At 37.7% G+C, this 13,865-nt stretch overlaps 1 protein-coding gene across 1 annotated transcript in view; it reads left to right on the top strand.

The window, feature by feature from the left end:
- Positions 1-13,865, top strand: part of tln2b (talin 2b) — a 111,163-nt gene that overhangs the window by 67,720 nt on the left and 29,578 nt on the right. Inside the window, exons 36-43 of the mRNA XM_052119839.1 lie at positions 3-184; positions 552-684; positions 1,093-1,194; positions 3,368-3,538; positions 3,765-3,911; positions 6,093-6,194; positions 6,532-6,651; positions 9,333-9,479. Coding sequence (XP_051975799.1) covers positions 3-184; positions 552-684; positions 1,093-1,194; positions 3,368-3,538; positions 3,765-3,911; positions 6,093-6,194; positions 6,532-6,651; positions 9,333-9,479 — 1,104 coding nt within the window. The remainder of the gene's footprint in view (positions 1-2; positions 185-551; positions 685-1,092; positions 1,195-3,367; positions 3,539-3,764; positions 3,912-6,092; positions 6,195-6,531; positions 6,652-9,332; positions 9,480-13,865) is intronic.

The following is a 13,865-nucleotide window of genomic DNA, read 5'->3' as shown; positions in this document are numbered from 1 at the left end:
AGGGTTCTGCCGCACAGGAGCCGATCCTGCGCTCCGCTCGTTCCATGCTGGACAGCTCCACCCAACTGTTAGAGACTGCCCGCTCTCTCATCATTAACCCCAAAGACCCACCCACATGGTCTATCCTGGCAGGCCACTCCCGCACCGTGTCAGACTCCATCAAGAGCCTTATTACATCCATCAGGTTTGTATCATGCAAATAAAGACTGATAGCTGGAACATTTATTTTGCAGCTGTGTGGGCTTTTTGTTCAGCAAAAATCTTGTTGAAAAGGTTCATCTGAGCCGTTGCTTGTAAATAATCAGTATAGTAATCTGATTACAGTTTTAGAGAATACTGTAATTAGTAATCTGTAGTGGATTACCTGAGTTATTTACCCCATAATTGAAATAAAATACAAATAAATACTAAATAATACATACAAAATGTAAAAAGTCTGTCCTGTTTTATGAAACCTATAATGTACAATATCCGGATTGTGGAGAAAGCAAATTCAATTAAAAACAGTCCACAGCAACCCTATAGCAACCTCTCGTGCCCTGTTGTCATAGGGACAAGGCGCCTGGACAGCGGGAATGTGACCAGTCCATTGACTGCATCAACAAGAGCATCAGGGACATTGAGCAGGTGTCTCTCGCTGCTGTAGGTCAGAGTCTGCCCCGCAGAGATGACATCTCCCTGGAGGTAACAAAACACATACCTCATATTGATGAATGCATAACTCTAGTATGGTGCTGTTCACCTGTGAAGCTCAGCTTTTTTTAATTAGAATAGCTATACAATTTAATGTACCTTATCATAACCATATTCCTGTCTGATGCTTATAATTCAAATTGGCTGCTTTTGTTACCTTTAAGACTCCATATGTAAATGAGCTCCGTTATGATTGGCTAACCTTTATATATGTGAAATGAGATGCTGAAAAAACAGCTCAAAGACATCATTGCTCAAAGACATCGTCTAATGCATGTGTATATATATATATATATATATATATATATATATATATATATATATATATATATAAAGAAAAACAGTGTTGTTTGTGAATGGCCCCAAAGAATATCTGTCTAATGTTAGTGCTCCTTTTAGGCTTTACAGGAGCAGTTGACCTCTGCCGTGCAAGAGATTGGTCACCTCATTGACCCCATCTCTACTGCAGCCCGAGGGGAAGCGGCTCAGCTGGGACACAAGGTAGCAACAGGCATGAAGCACAAACAGTCTTACTGTACCTCTGCACTGTACTTAAAGGTGGAATCCATGATTTTCTTAATTAAAGATATAGTTCACCCAAAAATGAAAATTCAGTCATTGTTTTCTCACCCCTGCTTGGTTTTAACCCCATATGACATTCTTTCTTTTTCTTAACACGAAGGGAGAAATTGTGAAAAAAATAATATGTGTGCTCAGTGATGTAATACAATGGATGTTTATGGTGACCACCTCTTTAAGCTTCAAACTAATGCAAAAGTATAACTTTTATAGTATATCACTGCTGGTTAGTATATAGATAATATACCTTTTATTGCATGTAGGATTTGGTGTGACTGTGGCAGCTGTCTGCAGCTCTATGTTTCTGTTTAATTTCCGAGTACTCTGTTCAAATAAATAAGGCTGGGCATAGAAATGCATAATTTCTTCAACTATGAACTTCTCAGACATGTTTAGTAATTTCTTTTGTCTGTTTCATGTAAACGTAGCGAAATCAATGTGTTTTCAAATGAAAACAGATTAGTGTGGATGCTGCCATAGTCCCTAACAGTAAACCGTTACAGAACATAGATATGCAACAAAAATAATGACCAGCTATGGGGGTTGCGCAGTGCTTTGAATAGTAGTTTTCTGAAGAGGTCATAAAGTAGCAGCGCTTCATCATGAATAAAGCACGGTGTGATGAGGAAGAGGGCATGGTCGGGCCGTGATGGAGCACAGTAAAAGTGTAAGGATTGCCAAGGAGGAGGCATGAACCGGCTAAACGGTAAACAATGTTTTTGTCAAACTCAAATTAAAACCAACATAAACAAGCATGCAGCATGTCCAGGTGCGTCTCTCTTTCTCAAACCGGCATCTCAGGCTGCCCTTTATCTCGCTCTCCTGCTGATTCAGCGCCGACTGTGCTCCATAACGCCCTCCTCTCGTCACACATGGCTATTGACCAGTCAACATCCAGGACCAACTATTCATTTTATAACATGATTTAAACTATTGGGATTCAATTAGGCCTCCTTAAGCAGCATTCCTATCAACCAATCATTGCCTTGTGATATTAGAGTCAGGGCTATGATTGGTTGATAGAAACAATGATGTTGAATGTCTTTCTTGGCTGACTATGTACTACCCCATAATTGTGTAAATGATGTTAAAATAGTGACACTTAAATGAATAGTTCACACAAAAATTTAAATTCTATCATCATTAACTCTCACCCTCATGTCATCCCAGATGTGTATGACTTTCTTCTTCTGAACACAAATGGAGATTTTTAGAAGAATATCTCAGCTCTGTAGGTCCATATAATGCAAGTGAATGGTGACTAAAACTTTGAAGGTTCAAAAAGCATATAAAGGAAGCATAAAAGTAATCCATAGGACTCCAGTAGTTAAATCCATGTCTTCAGAAGCGATATGATAGGTGTGGTTGCGAAACAGATCGATATTTAATTCCTTTTTTACTCTAAATCTCCACTTTCACATTTTTCTTTTGTTTTTGGCTTTTTGCATTCTTTGTGCATATCTCCACTTACAAGGCAGGGAGGAGCCTGTGGACCTGTGCGTTTGTCAAAGTTCTTGTCACTTGCATTATATGGACCTACAGAGCTGAGATTTCCTTATTAAAATCTTTGTTTGTGTTCTGTGGCAGAAAAAAGTCATACACATCTGGGATGGCATGAGGGTGAGTAAATGATGAGAGAATTTTCATTTTTGAGTGAACTATCCCTTTAAGAACCAGGAATTAATATAAAGAATGGATCACAACATGGTAATTTATCTTAATGAAAACATTGTTTTAGCATATGTTGTAGTAATGGCCCACCATTTATGATAGTTATGAATTGCACCTTTTAAAACTTTAAACATCCATAAAACAATAAAAAAAAAAAAAAATGTGCATTCAGTTTAATGTGTTTAGTGTCAGTTTAGCTTTTTTTTTTTAATTACAGGTATTTGTATGACATTAATTTATAAATGAAAACTATTTATTTAATTATTTTTTAAGAAATCCTCAGTAGGCAAAATTTTTCACCAGTGCCTAAAACTTTTGCACAGTGCTGTATCTGTTGACTCTATATGTCAGTCTAGCCTGAAATATATGCTGTAAACTGTATATTTGCTTGTTAAATATTGTTCAATACTGTTGTCTTGTCCAGGTGTCACAGTTAGCTGGCTACTTTGAGCCAGTGATCGTGGCGTCAGTGGGACTGGCGTCTAAACATGCAGACCATCAGCAGCAAATGAATATACTGGATCAAACCAAAACCCTGTTTGAATCTGCTCTACAGATGCTCTATGCTGCCAAAGAGGGCGGAGGAAACCCGAAGGTATGATAAAACAATAACAAATGGGTCCAATGGGTATGAAACAAAAGGTAAAAGAGGAGACTTTACAATTTGAGTCCACTCACCTGTAGTCTCTTATGGCATAATCACATAGCTTCTACCTAAAGAGGAACATTTGTTGGTAAAGTGGTGTTTATGAGTCTATATGGGCCTTTTTAATCCCATTGTGATTTGCCAGTGATAGATATTCACTGATTAACTCTTGCAGGCGACTCACACTCATGATGCCATAGCAGAGGCAGCCCAGCTGATGAAGGAGGCCGTTGATGACATCATGGTGACACTAAATGAGGCAGCCAGTGAGGGGGGGATGGTGGGCGGCATGGTGGAGTCCATCGCTGAGGCCATGGGACGGGTCAGTGACTATGTAGAACTACATTCAAAACTAGTGTTCGACTTAAATCGTTTTTTTCAATATCCAGTGCTGATATCTAAAGAGCTGGTTGGCCACTGGTTAACAAAATGCCAATACAGTGGGGTTCAAAAGTCCACATTGGAAATCTGGTATTCAAAATCTAATTTAAACCTAGAAATAAACAGAAGAATTTAGGATTTTGACAAATGTAAAACGATGAATAAGAGATATTCAAGATTCGACTCTATTTCTAGGTCACCAATTGTGACTTGGACAATTTTTACTTCTTTGTTGTAAAGGTCAGATTTCTTGCTTCCTTTGAAGAACACAAGATGCTCTTTGGAGCATACTCAAATCATGACCTCAAATCATCAGTCCACTCGGTGTCATTTTTGGAACCCTCTAGGTCAGACATTTTCTGTAGATACAAGCGGCATAAAAGTTCAGCTCCTATCTACTTGAATGGGGAAAGATTGAAATCTAAAAAAATGGTTGTGCCTGTTCCTCCCATTCATTGTGCTACAAGTGCTATTACAATTTTTATAGCAAATGAGACATGTGCAGATACTTACTCAAAGTCATTGACACAAGGCGAAAATAAGTCAAGCAGACATAATACCGAGAATGCCAAAATATTAAATGCTTTGTTTGAATAACCAATATTTCATCTGTAGGTTCGGTCACACATATTGTACAATCGCACTGCTAAATTCTGTGAACGAAGATGGCCTGGTTGGACATTGAGTGCATGTGCAACCAGCAAAAATATACAGTAATTGTCGGGCAGCCTCTTTTTAATGCACTTTATACTCTGTGAGACTTAAGTTAAATAGAAACTCACCGCTAAAATTATATCCTTATCCACTGAGAATATTCAGTGTAGCTGTGTGCGAAGCACCGCCCAATCACAGAGGTCACTGCTAAACCAAGCAACTTTCTATTGGTCAACATGGCGAATTCGCTGTCAAAGTTCATCAAACATGTACTCCATGTGAATTACACAAGGGCAAATTCTTCAGCATCTGAAGTCCATTACGCAAAATTCACGATCGCGTGGATTCCCATTGAGATGACTGTTTTTCGAATGCCGAATTTCACCATGCGAAGGTGTGTGTGCGAACGTGTCTTTTCTTTGTGCAAAAATGCAGAAAACTTGAAGAAATTTGCTTTGCCAAACCACATTAGCTTCTTATCTCACAAATGAGTTCACACTAAAGACGAATCGTCCCTACAATAAGTTATTATTTTGAAATATTACTACAGTCCTCCAGATTAATTAAAGAGGGTTGGTCACAGTTATATTTAGACACCTGTTATTAAAAATCATCAGGTCGGAGCGGTGGTCTAGTGGTTAGACATAGAGCCTTGGTGCGCATGTGGACATCTCAAGTTCGAACCAGGCTTGCAACAATTCCTAATCCTTTTCCCCTCTCTTCACCCTATTATTTCTTGCTGTCTCTCCTACTTTGCCAATAAAAACAGTGCCAAAATTAAAATGTAAAAATGAGGGCTGTCAATCAATTACAAATTTATCTGAATTATTTACATGGGATGCTGTATTTAGGTCGCTGTGTCAATTTTAACGTAGTTTGAAACTACTTAGAAAAACATAGAAAAACACTTCCCTGTGTTCAGATGGGTGTGTGTGTCGGTAATTGTGGTTTGTTGTTCTCTGTGTAAGCTGTGTACTTACTGCCCCCTGGAGAAAACCAGTGGTACTTCAAGATTGATGTGCTCCGATGATAGGAATATTTCTTATTATTGTCCGGGGATTCAGTTTTTTTAACGCATCATTTTTTAAATAATTAATCACACTGAATTAATGTGTTAAATATACATCCCTAGTAAAAATGGATATCAATAGGTATTTGTTCTGTTCAAATGCTCTAGATGCCAGTCATATATTGTAAACTCATCACAGATACTGCAGCTGTCTCTGTATCTCATTATTAAACCGACTTGGCACAACATCTCCATGTATCAGCACTGGATGCACGCAATCCTTAATTATACTGTCATGACTCATATAGAAGTCAATGGTAGCCAATTAGATATTCGTACTCATTTATTTGCTCTCGGAAAGATCACAGCATTATGCACATGCACTGCACGAACACCATAATTTGTATTAGGACTTGTTCCAGCATTACATCATTGTTTCTGGGTCTGTTCACTATACAGATGGATGAAGGCAGTCCTCCGGAGCCTGACGGCACTTTTGTGGATTACCAGACCACCATGGTGAAGTTTTCAAAAGCAATCGCTATTACCGCACAAGAAATGGTGAGCACACTTCCATGGTAACATCCATCCTTGGCTCACTCAAAAGACTCCCACTTCCTGTCTGACACTCATTGGGGAAAGTGTGGCATTTTAAGTGTTGAGTCATTGCATCATGGTTCATAGTCAGGCCGAACACGGAAGTATGCTTTTTTCTTCATTGAAAATATATGGGAATTCTGTGAAAAATATGCTACACACAATACACACAATTAAATTGAATATTTTCACACTTTTTGCATAATTTGGCAAATCACATACAGTTTTCTAACAGCTATGCATTGATTTCATAGTTATCATGCTTGTTTACACTTCCATGTACTCTGATATGTGACCGCAGATGACTAAGTCTGTGACATGTCCGGAGGAGCTGGGTGGGCTGGCGTCTCAGGTGACTGTGGATTACAGCCAGCTGGCACAGCAAGGCCGTCTGGCAGCCGCCACTGCTGAGCCAGAGGAGGTGAGAATCAATCCAGACCAGTGCAGATGCCCCCCCACAGACCATTCATCTGGGATATACTTGCGTACACACTAACAGAACCGCAGATGGCCCAAACACACCCAAACTCCAGACTTAAAGAAATTACACATGCAAAAAAAAAAGGTCTGTCGTCATTTGAATTTATGCCTTTGGTAGTCTATCCACAGTGCATTGACGGTATACAGAATATTTTATCAGTGTGTGTGTTCCCAGGGAACCAGACTTGGTTAAGTAATTTAAAAAAGTAATTCACTACAAATTATGAATTACTTCTCTTTTGACGGAAGAGCTTTTGATTTCTGCTCAACAAATTAAAAATAATGTGCATATTTCCTCCTTGTTCATTGACTCGTAAAGGGGGCACATGCCCTTCAGCTTCAACATATGCGCAAACAGATGTACACATTAATGTAATTAATTTTAAACATATTCTACAAAAGTAATATTGTTTTACAAATATCTGTAATGCACTTAAAAGTAATTAACTTAATTGAAATTCAGTAACTGTAATCTAATTTGAAGAATTTAAAAATATAAAGTGCTACAGTACTTTTTGTACTAAAAATTGTAATTAAATTACAGTAAGTAATTACTTTGTAATTAGATTACACCAAACACTGCTGGGAACCTATGACCTTGGCATTGCTAGCGGCATTGTGAACCTGTTAAAACACCCTCATTTCCTTTTCAAGCCTGCCAACATACTGTCTTTCTTCCTTGGAACACAAAAGGAAAATAAAAAAAGGAAAAAATAGAAGGTCTTTTTCATACAATGATGAATGCTTATAAACTCCAAGAATAATGAAAAAATACTATTACAGAGGTCCACTTTAGTAAGTTTAACCTTTATGTGGTGTCCAGGTCTGTGGGACAATTTGTCAGTGTTTAATGAAAGAAAAGTGATATAATGAAATGTTTTTACCTGATATTCATTGGCCTTGCCTCATTATATGTGAAGAAATACACATAGCATTCTGAGATTATATTCTTCTCACCACAATTGTACAGAGTGGTTACTGAGATACCGTAGACTTTGTCAGTTTAAACCAGTCTGGCCATTCTCTGTTGACTTCTCATCAATAAGGCATCTCCATCCGCAGAACTCACTTTTTGCTTGTAGGCACCATTCGGAGTAAATTCTGGGGATTGTTATGTGTGAAAATCCCAGGAGATCAACAGTTACAGAAATACTCAAACCAGCCCATCTGGCACCAACAATCATCCATGTGATTATCTAATCAGCCAATTGTGTGGCAGCAGTGCATAAAATCATGCAGATCTGGGTCAGGAGCTTCTGTTAATGTTCACAACAACCATCAGAATGGGGGAAAAATGTGATCTCAGTGATTTGGACCATGGCGTAACTGTTGGTGACAGACAGGCTGGTTTGAGTATTTATGTAACTGCCAAGCACACTGGAGGTTAAATCATTCACTGAATAGGAAGCCAGGGTGCATCCTATAACTTTGTTTATTAAGCCAAATGCATTCAATCCAAACTTCCTATCAAAAGTTCAGTTTCAGGTTGCAATTGATGTTTGAACCACTCAACATGATGGCAGATGTGGGACAATGTTAATTAGTTCATAGATTCAGAATTGTATTTTATCATGGTTGGATGATGCTGGACATTGGTAAAAATGTTTCAGCACTGGCCATCATGTTCTTTTGACAGAACAAAGACAGAAAATTGAGATTGTGTTATCCAAAGTATAAAAAAAACATTGTCACATAAAATACACATGGCAGCTTTACAGAAAATCAGCCGTAATGTCTCAAAAACATGAATAACCAACATTCATGGACACATAATTACTTTCTATAGCTTGGTATTATTTTAAATTTCATGACTTATTCCTGCTGTCCACATATGTGGACATACATTTTTAGGTAAACTCAAAATTTACTCTAAAATTTTTTTAATTTTGGGGGAATGGAAAATGCACACAGCTGTCATGCTCCGGTCTCAGGAGGTTCAACTTGGCTGCACTAATCCTTTTAATTCACATTATTTAGTGTAGCTCAACTGGTAGAACATAATGCCAGTAACATCAAGTCACATACCCATGCTAATGAAATGTACACTTTGGATGCACTGTCTTCGACAAAAATTAACTTGAATACATAATGAAATCTTATGCGTTTCACGCGTGCACATATAGCAAGCACATTCATTGTTTTCCTTTGCCACGTTCAGAGGTGTAAACACCAGCTAACACATTTCACACTTTTGCTTCTCACGTGTTTATAAAAAGAGTGAACGTGCTAGCCACCAGCTCTCTCTTCGCTAGCATTTTAAAATAAGCGGCCACTGTTCCCATAGCAACCTTGCATCCCCACAAGCCTTAAAAGCCCGTAGTGATATTCATAATGAAGCACCGCCCACCCGTGGTTCTGTGTCAGTTAATGAACGTGCGGTGCTGTCAGACCCCTTCGACAGCCGTTAAAATCACTTAAGTATCTAATAGAGCTTTGCTGAACTGAGACCGAGCCTTTTCAGAGGCAGTCGCTGAGCACAGATAGATTTGGATTCAGATTTCTGCATTGAAGCTGACCGAAGCACTTTTGTAGACTTTGAATTTAAGGGGATAGTTCACCCAAAAATGAAAATTCTGTCATATACTCACCCTCATGCTGTTCCAAACCCATATGACTTTATAGGTGGGAACCCATATCAAGAGTCGGGTGCAGGAGTTGGGTCACGGCTGTATCTACCTGGTGCAGAAGGCTGGAGCCCTGCAGATGAGCCCAACGGACAGTTTCACCAAGAGAGAACTGATCGAATACGCCCGTGCCGTCACTGAAAAGGTAGGTCTCTTTGAATAATTTTATTTTTTTTGTACTTTACTGCTGTATAGTTTTACTAGTTATAGTGCTTGCAAGACAGCACTGTATTGATATTCCTCAAGCATTCTTAATAGGGTTTGTTCAAAGCTTCTGCATTTAATTCAGTGGAACCATCTGACTTACAGACTCCATTCCAACTTTTTGTAGATAGCCTTAGGTGATTAGTACTCTGAAAAATAAGCATAAATTAAACCTGAAATAACCTCTAACATTGTGGTTGTAATGATTTATCTTTTGGTATGGTAGAAACAGTGAGTTTGTTTACAATGCACACCAATACGCCTAAAACTAACATAAATCAGCTTATTAAAAAAATCTGACAGTGCAAGAAACGTGTTTAAATAGGCTTTGAAAGCGTCGGCTTAAGGCACTGTCACACATACGTTTGCACAGCGAAATTCCGCTGCAGAAAATGTCATGCACGGATGCTGAAACATAACTGCCAAACTGCCTCTTTGTAATTGTTGAGATAAAAAAATAAAATAAACACTGAAATGATATCCTTGCCCGTTGTGTGTATATATAGTGTAGCTGTGTACAAAGCACCGCTCACTGCCAAATTAAGCAGCTTCCTATTGGTCTATGGTCAAAAGTTTGCTGCAAAGTTAACCAAACTTGAAATCTTGCCATGCAAAGGTATGTGTGACCGCACCTTTACTTTAAGCTAACATATTAACCTATTAGCTTGGCACACTGCTAGCATCTTCTCTTTATTTTCAACACATCTCCTCACTGTCGCCACCTAGTTATACGGTGGTATGATTGTATTCAATAGAACTTTTAAGTTGCGGTATGTTTATACATTTTTACAAACGTCAAATTTTTTAAATATTTGTGGTTAAGGTCAAGTCATTTTTATTTATATAGCACCTTTCACAACACACGTCTTTTCAAAGCAGCTTTACAGAAAATCATGTATTTACAGGAAATGAAACTGTAATATCATCATGTCTTAGAGTCATCATTGTGTAGTTTGATAAAATATGATTTTGAATCGTGTTTAAAAATAAGTAATTAAATAATAATTGTATTTAGAAACCAAGGAACACAAAACTCCATAAGATGTTGATTAATGGAGAAAAATAACCTTGGGAGAAACCAGACTCACTGTGGGGGCCAGTTCCCCTCTGGCTAACATCATGAATATAATGTAAATATTACTTATGTATTGTGCAAGTCATGGTTTAAAATTATTAAACTAAGTACGTGTTAAGGGTCAGTTTTTAAACAAAGATTTTGTAAGAACTGTAAGATTAATTACTAATATCTTTTGAAGTTCATCCTGGATTAACTGCAGAAGTTCACATAGATGCAATTGTCCTTTGTAAGTTGGCTGATGAAAGGTTTAGTTGGCAATTATATGATAGTCTATGTATTCCATTTCAAGAGTGTAGTTCATCATTAGACTGAGGTGATGCAGGCAGAGATCAGTGAGGTGCATCACCATTCAACCGGCTGGTAATTTTGGTGAGGTCTATCCTAAATTCAAGGTTCAGGCAATGGCATATAATATATCCAATGTCTTGTGATTTGGAGTTGGCATCAATTCATCCTCTGAAGTCCATCATAATAGACTGAAGTGATGTTTGACTGTCACCGGCTGCATTTAGTCATCATCACTCAGAGACACATAGCAGTAGAGTCCAACACGAAGCAGGAATGGAGCTGGATCCAGCCTGTTCTGGTGACCTCACGATAGGAGTCCCGAGGTTGAGACAGGGAAACAAATAAAATAATATAAGCATAGATGCCATTCAATTTATTGCAGTTATAGATCATGATCAATGTTTCTGGTTTCTGGTTTCGACAGACCTAACTAAAGCAGCCTATTTGTGAGTTGAAGGATAAATTGGGTATATGCCTGGCTAAATAGTCTTTAGTCTAGACTTAAACTGAGTGAGTGTGTCTGCATCTCGAACAGTGTTAGGGAGACTATTCCATAGTTTAGGAGCCAAATATGAAAAGGATCTACCTCTGTTTGTGGATTTTGATATTCTAGGAACTATTAACAGGCCAGAATTTTGCGATCGTAATGAACGTGATGGAGTATAGCGTGGTAGAAGGTCACTTAAGTACTGCAGAGCTAGACCATTCAAAGCTTTGTACATGGTTAACAGTTAAATTAATATGAAATTTAACAGGTAGCCAATGTAAAGACGATAAAATGGGGCTAATATGATCATATTTCTTGGTTCTAGTCAGCACTCTGGCTGCTGCATTTTGAACCAACTGAAGTTTATTTATTGATCTTGCTGGATATCCTCCCAGTAATGCATTACAATAATCTAGTCTTGAGGTCATGAATGCATGAATTAGTTTTTCAGCAACATAGAGCATGTGTTGTATTTTACCAATATTTTTTAGGTTTTTTAAGAACAATGTTCTACAAACATTTGTAACTGGATTTTCAAAGGACAGATTGGTATCAAATATAACACCCAAGTTCTTTGCTGTTGAAGACTATGGAATGGTACATTCATCGAGAGTCAAATTATATTTTAGCTGCTTGTTTTTAGAGGTTTTTGTTCCAATAATTAGTACCTCTGTTTTGTTGGAGTAAAAGGACCTTTCTGGCCATCCAATCTTTTATTTCATTGATGCAAACTTATTCCACGATTCCTGATAATATCTCCCAGGGGAAGCATATATGCAGCATTAAGATCTAAAAGCACTAGAAGGGAAATGCAGCCGTGATCAGATGATGAGAGCAAGTCATTTGTAACTCTGATAAGTGCAGTCTCTGTGCTGTGATGGGGCCTAAATCCTGACTGAAATTGTTCATATACACTATTTCTCTGTAGAAATTAACATATTTGGGAGGATACTACATTTTCTAGTATTTTCGACACAAATGTGAGATTTGAAATTGGTCTATAATTAGCCAGTTTTCCAGGATCAAGTTGTGGCTTCTTAATATGCGGTTTGATAAATGCCATTTTAAAGTTTCTTGGGACAAGTCCTAAGGATAGCAAGGAGTTAATAATATTAAGGAGAGGTTCTGAGATTACAAGGAAATACCTCTTAAGAGTTTAGTTGGTATTGGATCTAACATACATCAAAATCAAATCACTTTATTGTCACTCAACCATATACACAAATGCAACAGTCTTGGGTGCAGTTCCAAGCAACATATAAGTCATGAATGTGATGAGATGTATACCAATTTACAATAAACATCAGATTTACACAACACAATTTACATATCTAATATACACATAATTACACCCAACACAATATTCAAATAATAATATACAATGTACAGTATACAATACACACGATCTACAATACCATTTTTTATATAAAATATTCAGTAGGTAACATGCTGTGGCTTTTGATGTTTCGATAAGTTTTGTTAGCTCTTCATGACCTATGACAGTGAAGGATTGAAGTTGCACGTGAGGAAAATTTTATTTCAATTTTATCAGTAAAGAAATTCTTGAAGTCATTACTCTTGTGCTGCGACGGAATATCTGGTTCATTTGAGGCTTTTTTCATAGCCAATTTAGACGTAGTACTGAATAAACACCTAGAATTGTTGTGGTTATTTTATGAGTTTGCTAAAATATGCTGACCTGGCAGCTTTTAGTGCCTGTCTAGCTACAGACACAATCCTTACATGCACCCCGAAATACCTCTAATTTTGTATTCTTCCACTTGTGCTCCATGTTCTGAGCTGCTCTCTTGAGAGCATGAGTGTTATTGTACCATGGTGCAGGGCTTTTTTCTTTAATTTTCTTTAATCGAATGGGGGCCAACACTATCAAGAGTTCAGCTAGAGAAGAATGTATTTATATTTTTGGTTATGTCAAGTTCTTCTAGGCTTTGAGGCTGACTGAGTGTATGAGATAGATCTGGAATATTATTAGTGAAGTTAACTTTAGTGGTCGAATGAATAGTTCTGCTATAGTATCTATCAACGTGGTGTAGATTGAGTAACATTAGCTGATCACAGCATACAAGAGATGAGGTAATGATCTGAGATGTCAATGTTCTGCGGTAGAATACCTAAGTATCAATATCAACTCCATATGACAGAATTAAATCTAGGGTATGATTCTAGCGATGAGTTGGTCCTGTCACATTTTGTCTGACTCCAAGAGAGTTGAGAATATCGCTAAATGCTAAAGACAAACTTATATCCTGTCCTCTCAGTAACACCAAAAACTTCACTGTAAATTGTAGCAGCATCTCCTCCTCGACCCTTCAGATGAGGCTTATGTTTATAGCAATGACCTGGGGTAGTAGATTCATTTAAACTAATATATACATCTGGTTTAAGCGATGTTTTAGTCAAAAAGAGTGCATCCAAACTATGATCTGTAATAATTTCATTTGCAAATAGTGCTT

Source organism: Xyrauchen texanus, chromosome 46, assembly GCF_025860055.1.
Source record: "Xyrauchen texanus isolate HMW12.3.18 chromosome 46, RBS_HiC_50CHRs, whole genome shotgun sequence".
Lineage (NCBI taxonomy): Eukaryota > Metazoa > Chordata > Actinopteri > Cypriniformes > Catostomidae > Xyrauchen > Xyrauchen texanus.
The sequence above is the reverse complement of the archived record's forward strand: the minus strand, read 5'-3'. Positions and strand labels throughout refer to the sequence as shown.